The sequence below is a fragment of the Barbus barbus genome, assembly GCF_936440315.1.
Source record: "Barbus barbus genome assembly, chromosome: 25".
Lineage (NCBI taxonomy): Eukaryota > Metazoa > Chordata > Actinopteri > Cypriniformes > Cyprinidae > Barbus > Barbus barbus.
In genome coordinates this window covers 5,177,778-5,192,396 of record NC_136753.1, presented here as the reverse complement: position 1 = coordinate 5,192,396, position 14,619 = coordinate 5,177,778, and the positions used below count along the sequence as shown (strand labels likewise).

Here is a 14,619-nt window from a genome sequence, read left to right as displayed (position 1 = left end):
AACACATTATTATGATTTGGAATTATATGAGGGCAAATAAATGTTTGTTTGTTTTTTGGCTGAACTTTACTTTTAATATATTGCAGTTTGTCAAGTCTGCTATTTTCCCTTTTCTCTCTAGAAACAATGACCTTGCTCCTTTTCCAAACAGCCCCTTTAAGGCACATGATGTGTACAATGAATTATTAATATTGTTCTATGTCAGTGTGGACTGGATGGTATATTATAAGTACCCAGTCCACCGAGAGAATTGGTTTGGCAGAGGAGAAGTGGGCCAGCGCCTGGGGCACTGCACTGCCGGCGAAATGTCCAGTACCGTTGGTCGTGTGATACCGTCCTGTTCATAAACCACAGTTGTTCCATGTTTACCACCCTGCAGAAAAGATAAAGCATCATGGTTATCTGCATAGAAGACTGATATGCTGGGGTACCTACTAGGTTCCTTAACCAGCAAGATTTCTCAACCAGCTTCAAGTCCAAAAGATAGAGCAGCACCAAGATTACCAGCTGTTGATTTTAATCTGAGGATAATTACAAAAACTGCTTATAGTCTTAAAAGTTTTTTGGTCTTTTTTTTTAAGGAATAGTTCACCCAAAAATGCTGAAAATGTACGCACAGTCAGGCCATCCAAGATGTAGATGAGTTTGTTTCTTCATATGTACAGATTGAGAGCCATGTAGCATTTAATCACTTGCTCACCAATGGATCCTCTGCAGTGAATGGGTGCCGTCAGAATGAGAGTCCAAACAGCTGAGGAAAAACATCACAATAATCCACATGTAATCCACACCACTCCGGTCTATTCATTAATGTCTTTTGAAGGAAAAAGCTGCTTGCATTTTAACTTATTTTATATTTTATTATTTTATAAGTTATGGAAAATGCCTTTATATATTTGTTTCTTTTAAACGTGCAGCTTTTCACTTCACATGACATTAATTGATTCACTGGAATCATGGATTATTGTGATGTTTTTATCAGCTGTATGGACTCTCATTCTGACGGCACCCATTCACTGCAGAGGATCCATTGGTGAGCAAGTGATGTAATGCTAAATTTCTGCAAATCTATTCTAAAAGAAACAAAATCATATACATCTTGGATGTCCTTAGGGTGAGTACATTTTTTTTTGCAAATTTATACTTTATATTTATGGGTGAACTATAAATATATAAATCTTTTTCTTCTCACAACCTCAGTAAAAATTACAAAGCAAATTACCTACTGTATTTTGGCTCAGGTATCCTCTGAGAAATTTCAGTTTCTGTAAACTGTATTTTCACTATGCTTCTCCTCATTTAATTTGACCTTTGTGAAATGCCATAATTAAAGTTAATTTTGTCCTCATGCACAAATCTTCTGGCTGCCTGCAGCACCTTCATTATGGATTTAGACCAGTTTGCCAACTTTCTGGGTAAAATAACAGTTGGTGGTTCAAGAACTGCTGGCATTAAATGCATCCAATCTTTGGTCAGTCTTAAGGCTTCACGCAATACACACATTTAGATAATAGTATGCAGACCTGAGGTTAACATGTCAGTATAGTTACATTTATATATTTATGTATAATATGAAAATACCAGTCAAACAGACATCCCTACCATTCACTTCAACCATCATCTCTCTTTCCTCTTTTATTTCACCCTTTTTCTGCGGCTTGATTTCACTATCAATCTCTCTGTTTCCTTTTGCTTTGAACTCCTTGTCCCCGTCCCTCCCTCCGTCTGTCTTTCCCTCAAAGTCTTCAGAGTCAGAGCTGTTTCATCAATTAAACATGTAAGCACTTCACTTAGACCATGTTTTTTGTCCTCTGTATCTACAGCTTCTAGAGGACAAGTGAAACCTTGTGTCTTAATTTATGACATGACAATGACAGCTCCATCTCTGCTTAGTGAGGATGATGCGGCCTTGGGGGTTTGCTGCTGGTACTAAACACTGAGCATGTCTTGCTGCTTTATCAATTTCATTCTCATTATCTACAGTATGCCAAAACTACAGCAAAATGCTTGCAGACAGTATCACTGTTAGAATAATTTTGGCACATCAATTCAAACAATGAATTGACATGCCACATTAACTGAGCAATTAAAAGGCTAGTACACACAAATGTAAAAATGTAAATTTATATTTTTTTAGGATTGTTTGTTACATTTATAATGAGTGAGTTCCCAAATAAAGTATAAAACCTTGTATAATTATCCATAAATTGCTTTTTAGCAGTATTAATTTAAGTAAATTAAGAAGCATTCCTGTAACTTAAACAGTAGTACATGGCACTAGCAATGCCAAGGTTTGAGTTCCAGGGAATGCATGATTTAAAAAAAAAAAAAGTTTTGCCGCTTGCATAAATGTAAATAAAATAAAACCTAAAAACTTTGCAATAAAGGTGTTCCTAACATCCATTAGGGCAGTGGTTCCCAACCACACTCCTGGAGGCTCCCAACACTGCACATTTTGCATCTCTCCTTTGTCTGACACACCCATTTCAGGTCTTGGAGTCTCTACTAATGAGCTGATGAACTGAATCAGGAGACATGGAAAACATGCAGTGTTGGGGGGCCTGCAGGAACGTGGATAATTAACATGGTTGCATTTCTTACAGTTGTGTAATTTGCACTGATGCTTTGGTTGATGTTGTTGTCAAGTTTGGTAACTTGTTTTATGACACCTGGATTTCATTTTCTATTCAGAATATTTCATTTGTGTGCAAAAATGATCCATTATTGGTTTGTGTGCTATGTTTTGAGGTCTGTGTGTCTCTTGTGTCCTGAGCATACATTATAAAGTCATAGTGTCTCCCAGGCTAGAAAACATACATTCAGCTCTCCACATCTTTACTTGGCATGATATGCATCTTAAAGTCAGACATTTGCATATATTTTTCATTATGTTATTTCGTCAGATTCGGAAGTAAAACCGTTCAAGCTCCAGAGTTTCAAATTCAAAGGCTTCTAATGTAAAATTCAATGTCCTAAATTACTGAAAATCTCCAGTGAAGTACCATAAAAGTTGTTCATATAAAGCTATTATAAATCTTATGAAGTCATACGATGTGTGAGGAAAAGACCAAAATTTAAGGCACAGAAAATGTTTCCTTTTTATCACTGTTTTCTAATGTTATGATCAGTCACATCATTCAAACCACCAAACTAATATTGTGTAGGTCCCTCTTGTGCTTCCAAAACAACTCTGATGCTTCGAGGCATGGACTCCACAAGAACTCTGAACATTGTTCTGTTACATTAGCAGCAGATCCTTTAAGTCCTGCATGTTGTGAGGTGGTCCTCTGTGGATCAGACTTGTTGGTCCAGCACAACCCGTAGATGGTCAGTTGAATGGAGATCTGGGGAATTTGTAGGCCAAGGCAACACCTTGAACTCTTTGTCATCTTCCCCAAACTATTCCTGAACAAGTTCATGTTCAAGTTCCATTCCTGAAACCAGCAGAGCAGTTTCCCAGCAGAACCTTGACCAGAGCATAGCACTGCCTCCACCAGCCTGCCTTCTTCTCATAGTGCATCCTGCTGCCATCTCTTCCCCAGACAAACAATGCATATGCACCAGCCATCCACCTGATCTAAAAGAAAACGTGATTCATCAGACCTGGCAACCTTCTTCCATTGCTGGTCACATGCCCATTGTATCCCCAAACATATAGCAAGAGGTGATGCACTGTGTGTTCTGACACCTTTCTGTCATGGCCAGCATTGAGCTTTTCAGCAATTTTAGCTACAGAATCTCTTCTGTTTGATAAGAACAGATGGAGAAGCCTTTGCTCCCCACATGCATTAGTGAGCCTTGTGTGCTCATGGTCCTGATCCTGGTTCATCCTTCCTTGCACCACTTTTGGTAGCTACTAACCACTGCATACCAGGGCTGGACTGGGGCTAAAATTTGGATCCAGCCCATGAGCTCACCCCTGATTGTTTTTGCTGGGCTTAGGGCCTTAAAATGAACTATATTAATAAAAAAAGGACAGAAACACACTGGTGGGTCTTTTTGAATGTAAATACAGTTAACACATTTAATATTGCATTTTTGTCACATAGAAATGCAGTTGACTGTAAAGCACCGATTTTGAGCTAGGATGCCATAAAGTAAATCTACTGCTATTAAATTGTCATCATTTACACAACCTCATGTTGTCCAGACCTGTATGACTTTCTCTCTTCTGTGATTTTGAACAATGTTGGTAACCAACCATTTTGGTTACCATTGACTTCTATTATAAAATAAAACCTCAAATAATATTTTATGTTTATGTTAATAAAAATAATAAAAAATTGTGTAAACCTGCAGAAGTTATGAAAATAACAATATGAAAGTGATTTATATTCCTGAATATTTAATATAAGTTATAACAGCAACATTTTATGTATAACACAAAACTGCGTAACAAAATTCTGAGTCAAATCTGAATGGAACAAGTGACTTTGCAGTTTATCAGTTGTTAGAGCTGCAGAAGTGCATGCAGAGCACATTCAGTCTGCTGTTGCACACGGCCGGAGGATCCACAGTTTAATAGTGTAGCACCGTTTCATCACACATTTGGAGAATTAGCCTTTTGCAGTTATCTATGCGCTGCATTTTAAAAACAGCGCCTTATTTAGGGGAGGGTGAGATCTTTCTTCGCCAATCGGCCCACTACTCAACCGGAAAAGTCCCAGTATGCCCTACGGCCAGTACATGTCTGCTGCATACACTCTAAAAAATGCTAGGTTAAATGCAACCCAATGCTAGGTCAATATTGGACAGAACACATGCTGGGTTGTTTTCAACCAAACGTTTAAAACCAACCTTCTGGGCAGTAACCCAACCGTTGGTCTAAACAACCCAATTGCTGGGTTCATCCATATTTTACCCAGCGCTGGGTTGTATTTAACCCAGCATACCAGAATACCCCACAAGACTTGCTGTTTTGAGAGACTCTGACCCAGTGGTCTAGCCTTCCTTATTTGGCCCTCATCAGAGTCACTCAGATCTTTTCACTTGCCATATTTTCTGCTTCCAACACATGAAATTCAAGAACTGACTGTTCACTTGCTGCCTAATATATCCCACCCCTTGACAGCCAGCTGCCATTGTAAAAATCAATGTTATTCATGTGGCTGATCAGTGTATAGTTCTAAATATTAAAAATTAGCATGATTGCGTTCCATGTCAAAAAGGAAAGGCCTACGAGTTTGGAATGAAGACAGAATTATTATTTCTGGGTGAACTATCACATTTTAATAACTAAATTACATTTTTTCCATTAAATGCTCAATTTTATACTCTGCTTTGTTTTACACAGAACTAACCACAACAAAACAACCCTAATATATCTGTGAATGTGAACCCTACTCTACAAAGAGAGCTTTGAGCGCCTTGATTGTTTGACACTGAGGCATTCATTGACCTCCAAATGTTTTGTGTGTGTGTGTGTGTGTGTGTCAGTTTTTCCAGAGTTTTGAAACTCTTCAAAACTGTGTGTTGTAATCGTGATGTGATGTGTTAAGGATTTGAAAGCACCATGCTGCCGGTATCACTGCTGCTTCAACATTGCGGCTTCAGAGCATTTCAGATATGTCAAGGGGTCTTTTTTTCTCTTACTCTTCCTCTGTCTGTCTATTTTCACCTTTTTTGTTATAGCACAAGACAAGGGCCCTCAAAACGCTGCAATAAGCCCCACAAAATATCATTCATGGAGCATCACTAAACAATTGAAGGTTACTCAGAAATTCAGGCTTTTATGTCCCTGAATAATTTCCATTTTCCCTCAGCGAGAGGGTTAGAGTGGCATTTGTGAAAAATTAGGCATTAAACAGAGGATGAGATCTTTTAGCACAGGCAACAATTCATAATTACAAGCACCTCTTTTACCACACACTGAGCTGAATCTTCATGCCTGTGGAGGTTAAATAGTTAAATAGACATTCTCACAGGTGAAACTAACTCGGACACTGAACTCCATAGCAAATTGTGTCTTTATGAAAGCAGTCAAAGTACTGTATTCTCTGCTTGTGCAGCAGCAGTGAGGAGAACCATCTGCTCTGGAGTTTATTCTTCTTTTCTTGCTATTGATACCATTTGCTTTTCACTGAATGCAATGAAAAAGCAGTTCATTCATACAATGACTTGAAAACACTCTCCACCAAATCAAAGTCATGTGTAAGATGGTGTAACCACCATACAGAAAAAAAACACAAAACAGAAAATGATAGCTGGAGAACTTAAAGATGTGTGTCATGGAGTCTCTTAAAACATTTTAAGAGTCATTAAACCTTTCTTTTCAAAAAGGAAAAATTCAGGTTTTCAAAACCATATAACACCAACACAAATATATTGAGACCTGTTTTAAACTAGAGTTAGCTCTTTTTTCCCCTTATGGCTACTTTTATTTGGCATTGAGTTTCAGTCAACATGTGATGTTACTTTCCAATCTGTGAGGATTCATGTTTTATGAATGCAGTCCCATTAGGGCATATTGAACATATAACCTGTCTCAGCTGTGCTGGTGCATTTAGCATTAATACATGTATGAGAGCAAAAATGAGATTCTCTCATTCTCATGAATTTCTTGTAAATTCTGGAATTGGAGCACGGGCAGTCTTGACAATGACAAATGCTTCCTTGTACACTTGACAATCAGTTTAATCAGTTTAAGGGAAATATTGTGGTTCCCCCCTAAGCGCTGTTCTCTGTAAGCTATGTGCACCTGAGAAATCTCATTCCTGTGTCTGTCTGCTGCAGATTCTGCTGGGGGAGCTAGCATCCTTCTTCACTAAACCTGAGGCCTTGCAGGAGAAGACAATTGTTACGGCTGACTGCTGCTATTTCAACCCGCTGCTGAGACGCATTGTCCGCTTCCTTGGTAAGCAATGCTTCAAGTTTTTTTTTTTAATTCTTATTCAAACTGTTAATCTTCCAGACACACATGCATCAAACTTTTCCTGCTACATTACAATTTTGGGGTCTGTGTGTTTGTTTGCAAGCACTTTACACTAAGGCTGCATTTTATTTAAAACAACTGTTTTCCAATTTTAAAGGAATACTTCACCCAATATTGCTGAACATTTACTCACCCTCAACCATGCACAATGTATATGAGTCTGTTTCTTCATCGGAACAGATTTGGAGAAATTTAAAAATCACTTGCTCAACAATGGATCCTCTGCAGTGAATGGGTGCCGTCAGAATGGGAGATCAAACAGCTGATAAAAACATCACAATAATCATTTGCATTTTGTAAGAAACAAATCCATCATTAAGAGAGTTTAACATTAAACCATTGCTTCTGTCCGAAATACTCCATAATAACACCACACTGCGAAATCCAAAATCCTCCACACTGCAAAAAATGCTTGTCTTATTTAGTTTTTTGTCTTGTTTCTAGCCAAAATATCTAAATATCTTAAATCAAGAAGGATTTTCTTGACAAGTAAAACACAAGTCAAAATTTAGTGAGTTTTTGCTTAGAACAAGCAAAATAATCTGCCAATGGGGTAAGCAAAATAATCTTATTTCAAACAGAAAACAAGATTATTTTGATATATTTAGATATTTTTGGCTAGATACTATGGAGGATGAGAAATGACTTAAGTATAAATAAATAAATGAATAAATATATAAATGCATAAATAAATAAATGTAGAAATACATAAATAAATGAAGAAATAAAATAATTAAATGCTGAAATAAATAAATAAATGCAGATGAATGAATGAATAAATGATTTTGTCAAAAATGTCATTTTTAATTGGGCTATTTTGGTACCATTTGTGTTATACTACATTTATTTATGTATTTCTACATGTATTTATTTTTACATTTATTTATGCATTTCTACATTTATTTATTTCTGTATTTCTGTGTCTGTATGTTAATAAGGTAGGCGGTCCTAACCTCATGCAGGATTGATTTAACAGGATCGTTATCGTTACACATCATTTTCTTTTTTTTTCATATGGACACAGAAATAGGCCCTTTTCACAATGACGTCAGCTAACTTCCGCTTTCCCGCTAAGCAGTGTATCTATACTTCCGTTATAAATTTACAACGGAGACTTCTTGGGAAAATGTGGGAAAAGCTTGAAATATAAAAGGCGTCAGTTAAGAGACTTGGATGATGAAATGATTTCTTCCTCTTGTTGTCAGGTGTGTATTCCTTTGGCCTCTTTACCACCACCATCTTTGCCAATGCAGGGCAGGTAGTGACAGGAAACCAGACACCTCATTTCTTGTCTACATGCCGCCCAAACTACACAGCACTGGGCTGCCATTCACCGCTGCAGTACATCACAGAGAGGCGAGCATGCACCGGAAACCCTTACCTCATCACCTCCGCCCGCAAATCTTTCCCCTCCAAGGACGCAGCACTGAGTATGTACTCAGCTGTCTATACAGTGGTGAGTACATCCAGGACAAGAATCACAGTCATGCTTTCTTTTAAAAGTGCTGATGTTTTAACTGACTGACGAGATGACAGAGCTCCTGTGCAACATTGATTCATAACATTTGTTCATGACCCTGCTGAAAATATCAGCTTATCTTACTGTTCACCAGCATGACTGGATTCTGTTCTCCAGTTTAGCATTTAATTAATCAAAATACAATACAATTTTTAATATGTTTTTACAATATGTAATATATTGAATTTTTTATTACGCTAACTAATGTTTAAAATAGCGGTCATATTTTTTACATATTTTTAAAATTAAATTTTTTGCTATCATGGCAAACCCCAAATTACAATAAAAAAAAATTATACTTCGTTTTTGAAAGAAATTCATAATTATATTCACAAGTGTAACATTTATTGAATAAAAATACAATAAAAATTTTAAAGTTTACAATATTATTTCATTATCATAATGTGTTTATTTAGTACTCGACATCTTTCTCCTATTATTAGCACACTTGAAAATGATTGTGCCGTTTAATGAAGTATGGAGATGGCAGTGCAGTGTCTTTTGCACTTTCTGAAGTATATAGTGTACACTTGTACAGTAGCATGTTTAGGTACCATGCAATTACACGTCTTCTACCCAAAGGGCTCCTGGGGACAGCTTGCTTAGGGTCCGTAAATCTCTAAACACACCCCTGCACTTGTAAGTCTTTGTAAACTTTCAAGTTTAGAGTCAAATTGCGATTTTAAAAATGGCCAAAAACAAACAAGTTCCTTTAGAAGCCTATTAGTCCCATTAATGTTGCTCTTTTGAATGATGAAGTCTAATTCATAAACCACTGGATCTGACCATCAGAGAGAGAAGTGGATGCCCAGATAACAAGATGTAGAACATTGTCTCTAGTTTGAGGAACAGCTAGAAGCTCCATTAAGCAGCACACAATAAACTCTGGCTTCATCTGCAACAGTGAAGAGGAGAGATGCTGCTGGCCTTCTGGCAGTGTTTTGAAGTAACAACACATGGCAAATAAAAATAAAAGGGCAGAATGGGCATGATGCATGGATAAATCAACATTACGTCTGGGATGTTTGAGGTGTTGTATTGCTGATAGTCAGGATAGATGTGCATTAATGTACCAATGTGCATTTTGTGTTTTCTGCAGATGTATATAACTCTGGTGTGGAGGACTAAAGGCACAAGGCTGACCAAACCCACTCTTTGTCTGACTCTCCTCTCACTGGCTGTTCTGGTGGGCATCGTGCGCGTATCTGAGTACCGTAACCACTGGTCTGATGTTCTAGCCGGATATCTCACCGGAGGAGCCATCGCCGCTTTTCTGGTGAGAATCTACCAACTTTGGAAAACAACATACGCCATAGCCAGGTGGTTCAATGCATACTCATTTAAGAACATACACTACCATTCAAAAGTTTGAAGAAATAAGCAATATTGTCTAGAAAGGAGGAGTCCATCAAAAGTGATGGTAAGGACAATTTTAAAAATGCTGATATTTCGAACTTTCTATTCAGCAGTAAATCCTGAACAAAATGTTTTATGGTTTCCACAAAAATATTTAGCAGCATATAATAAGAAGAAATGTTCCTTGAGCAGCAAATAAGAATATTTCAATTATTTCTGAAGGATCATGTGACAATGAAGACTGAAGTAATGATGCTGAAAATTTAGCTTTGCCATCACAGGAATAAATAGCATTTTAAAATATATGAAAACATAAAAAAAAAATTAAACTGTAATTATAATTAACAATATTACTATATTTAATGTATATTTTATCAAGGAAATGCAGCCTTAGTGAGCTTAAGAGACTTTCAGAAACATAAAAAAATCTTACTGATCCCAAACTTATTTTTGTATTTACAAAAGTATTTACAGTACTACAAAATCACAGAATAGCTGAAATCTGCATCATAAAATTGCACATTGAAGCCTTTGTTGCATGCTGGCATTGGCAAATATTAGCATGTAGCTAAATGAATCGATCTAAAATTGAAAGTTCAATATAAACCAACACAAACTCGTCCACTTTGGCTGAACAAGGTTTTGTCAACATTGCTAGTCCAAAAAGAATGACAGAACACCCTCCACAAAATGATGTACCTGCTAGACTCCCACCTGGATTGCATACTTTCTAGGATGGAGAGAGTGTGAATTGGGACACAGCCGAAGTCTCACGCCATGTCAGAGGGTAAAACAGGTCATTACTCTGAGCACATACCTGTTTAAGAGCTAATACTAGTACTCAGATGTTTAGTGAGTCTGTAGCTAATCCACTGGCTTTAGACTACATCCTTCATCCTCTTAAATCAAGTCCAATCACAACCATGCCAAGACTGAACATGCTCTGGGCATAAAGCCTTAATCCACAAGAGGTAGATCCTGTATTGTCGTACTGTAAATGCCTCGCACGTTTTTAGTGTCATTATTAACCCTTGCTTTCGGTTCACCTCCAGGTCACATGTGTGATCAATAACTTCCAGCAGACCCAGCCTCAGCTGCCACCCTTACCACCCCCTGTGCACCCTCCGCGCCCAGAGCCCTCGCTCAACATGCCCATGCTGGCCATGCCCTGCGTAGAGAGTCCACTCGAAAAGTTAAGTGGCCCTCAGGTAAGGGGTGACGGGTGGGTGCATTGGACACCAGGAAGGCGTGGGAAATCTAAACAAGAGCTAACAGCTAACTGTACTGTATAATAATGTACCTATTCTTCAGCTGAATGAGGTCTTCTGCCCACATACTTGTGGATTTAAAATAGCTGTGAATAATGGGATCATATATCCAGAATGTGGTAACACTGATATTATTGGCTCTGAAAAAGGAGTTTGGTGCTTTGTTTTTTTCTCATTAGCTCAGTTTCTAAAACCTAGTTAGCTGCCTACCTAGACAACATCTTTACGGTATCATAGATGTGCTTCAGATGTGAAGGCTGCTCCTAAACATATCACAATCTCCTTGTATTAACCAGATTCTAAGCAAACACTGCATCCAGGGTCAGAAATATTTTTTTTTTTATTAAGGGGTAACATTTGCCCCATGGAATTGATTTCCAGGGTCTTTTTTTTTTTTGCTTTGTATACACAGTTTTTATAATTGCTTTATTAAATGTGTTTTGTATTTATTTCATATGCTTGAATTAAATCAATTGCTTCAATCAATCAGTCACAATATTATAGACAGTGGTTTTCAAACTGTGGGGCTAGCACCCATTAAGGGGGGCAAACACCTGTTGATGCAGAAGCATACATGTGTAATAAAGATTATGCTAGCAAAATCCACTAGAGGGGGCAATTTGACTAGTCTCCCAGCTAGTAAAGAGAAATCGTCATTGGCTATGGTTACTGCAGATTGGTGCAAAAACAAAAAACAAAGAATACCACAGATGGTTCAGCCATCACACTAAATTTAGTAAGCTGGTAATTTTTTTTAATGTTTCAGCCTGTCTAAACCAGATGCGAGTGGCGGCATTTATGTTTTTTACAGCTTGTATAATGCTGCTCAAAGGTTGCATACATGCATTTACACAACAATTGCATAATATACATAGCCTACAACAAAATCTGTACATTATCCACCTTATTTTTCAATGTGCAAGTTTTCTGTGAATGTGTGCGACTTATGGTTCATTAGCTGCAGTAGGGAAATAACGAGAAGAATGAAAACGTGCAGTAAATTGTAATATTGTTTGCACTACAAAGCAGTGTATTCATAATTAATATAATAATTCATAAGCTGAGCAGAAATGTGTGTAATTGGTTAAAATGCTCAGCATTGCAAAGTAATCTTAAGTAACTTTAGTCAACGTTCTTCATTCATTTCCACATTTCACTGTAATCGCAACAGCAGTAATAGATTTAGTTTATCATGAATTTGGGAAGCATTTTGTTCATTTCGGTGGCATTTTTGCCCCAACCCACATTAATTTCTGAACCTGATTGCATGCAATGAAATGTCACCTTGACCCTGTTCTCTCCCTTCTGCACTCTTTCAGAAATGCTTTGTTTTCTGTCCTCAGCAGGTTCCAGAGGTTTTGTACACAGGCATCACATGACCATCAGCCATACCTGGCCCCCGCCCCTCCCGATGTCCTCATCCACTCACGTCGCTCCATCTCCAGCGCAGTCTAGACATGCCTTCAGAATATTCTACCTGTGCTCGCCCTAGACCCTCTCTCACAAGATCATACTCCACTCAAGTCTAGAGGCTCCCCTTACTCACCTCTGCTGCCCCCTACTGGCTGACAGAGACAATGACAGCAATAGCCACTCATTTCAATCTGGATTTGTTGTGTAATGACAGCCTCATGCTTGTCTGAATCCTCAAAGTATCTGTCTCTTATTATCTTTTGGGTGGGTGTTTTGTATTATTTTTACTAAAGGAAAGTGTTCCAACTGAAAATAATCTTCCATCTCTGTACATTTGCAGTGTATTTGCATTATTAATGCCAGACATTGACATTCTGTGTACATTATAAAAAGATTTTCTCATCTAACAGCCATACAGAAACTGAATATCAACTGTGAAATTTAAGATTTAAATTAACATCTACTGGCATTTAAGAGTGAAAGGAAGAAAATCAATTCTATTTTTGGAAATACAGATTGGTTGGATGTAGCAAACTACTATTAAGCGCATTTGAAAGATAATAAATAGATTGTTAGCACTATTTTTATGGCTAAATATGTAAGTTAAATATCCATGGAGCAAAATATTGCATTATTCAGAAATAGGGTTATAGAGAATCCATAGCTGTACAGAGACAGTTTTCAAGACTATAATATATTTAAGAACATTTCAGCACCAGTTAGGTGAAGGAGACAAATATGTACAGGATGTAGCAAATGTTTTATATCTTACATTGTATAAAATGTGAATGTTTCCCTCTGGAATTTTCCTGTTAGAAATATTGACAGTTTAAGTCAATTTAGTGATATAAGTGATCCATAACCAAAAATACAGAGACTAAGGAATCACCTCAGGTTTCATCCTAAGGTTAATGGGATACATCTACCAACTGTCCGTGTCTCACATAAGATTATATAATTTTTTGTAAATAACTTTTTCACATCATTTTTTTTGGCATTTTACGTAAAAATTGCTGTTTTCAGAGTTGTAGAATTTACTGAATGTGTACAAGAGACTTACGTGAAACACTCATTTGTGATTTTTTTTTTTTTTTTTTTTAAGAATGTGAAACTGAAAATATTCTGTAAAGCTTGTTGTCAGACATTTTTGTCTATTGATGTTATTGGCTATTTTGTAAGCCAGCTTTTTTCTACATAGTTCATCTACTGAAGGAAGTGAGATAAAGCCTCTGTATGTAACACGGTGCTTGAATGTGACTGTTCAGGTATAGCCCTACTTTCATTTTGTAAAAAAATAAATAAATAAATAAAATAATAATAAACATAAAAGTTGAATATGAAGATAGATGATTCTTGCAGATCAGCTAATTGTTAATTAAACATTTAATTAAAAGGAAATGGCCTAAATTTTGTTTTTTATTATTGCAAATCATCCTCTGGTGGTGCTGGCGAGAAACTTAAGGAGTCTAAATACACAGGCTAAATATGACAGGCCTCTGTTCCTGTCATGTGATTGTGCATAAAGATTTTACAAATTCAAAACCTTAAGGCAGTATATACACATTACAGTATACACTCCCCGTTAAAATGTCAGCTTAAATTAACTTTTTTTAAAATGTTTCTGAAATGAGTCTCTTATGTATACCAAGGCTGCATTTATTTAATTCAAAATTTTCAAAAAGAAAAAATAATATAGTGATATAATATTATTACAGTTTAAAAGAACTGTTTTCTATTTAATGTATTTTAAAATGTAATTTATTTGCATCCTTGCTGAATAAAAATACTCTATTTATTTCTTTAAATTAGGAGGTAAAAGTGTTTTAGATGCAGTAAAGCAGACATTGCAGGACACTGCTGTGAAGTGCAAGTCACTCTCTCCTTCCGGGTGTATAGATGGCAGGAAACTGCATCAGACTGAGAAGTAGACAATGGTATAGTCAACTAGCCACCTTTTCGTTTCATTATCATATCAAATAATGCACCCTACGCATGTTTGGCATTTATACTATGGATAAGATTACAGATGCCACAGTGTATGTGAAGCAGAACTCAGACGAACAATGTGCAAACACGTTTAAGAAATCTCATTTGCTGTCTGCTTATCTGGTGTGTGGTCATGTAGTGACAAG

The 14,619-nt window shown here is 36.9% G+C and overlaps 1 protein-coding gene across 1 annotated transcript in view; it reads left to right on the top strand.

Moving 5' to 3' along the window:
- LOC306844597 (phospholipid phosphatase-related protein type 5-like) overlaps positions 1-12,529 on the top strand; it is a gene marked incomplete at both ends in the record, with an annotated part of 37,580 nt that extends 25,051 nt beyond the window's left edge. Inside the window, 5 exons of the mRNA XM_079376843.1 lie at positions 6,733-6,853; positions 8,137-8,387; positions 9,550-9,726; positions 10,859-10,998; positions 12,418-12,529. Coding sequence (XP_079232969.1) covers positions 6,733-6,853; positions 8,137-8,387; positions 9,550-9,726; positions 10,859-10,998; positions 12,418-12,529 — 801 coding nt within the window. The remainder of the gene's footprint in view (positions 1-6,732; positions 6,854-8,136; positions 8,388-9,549; positions 9,727-10,858; positions 10,999-12,417) is intronic.
- Between the last annotated feature and the right edge of the window lie 2,090 nt (positions 12,530-14,619).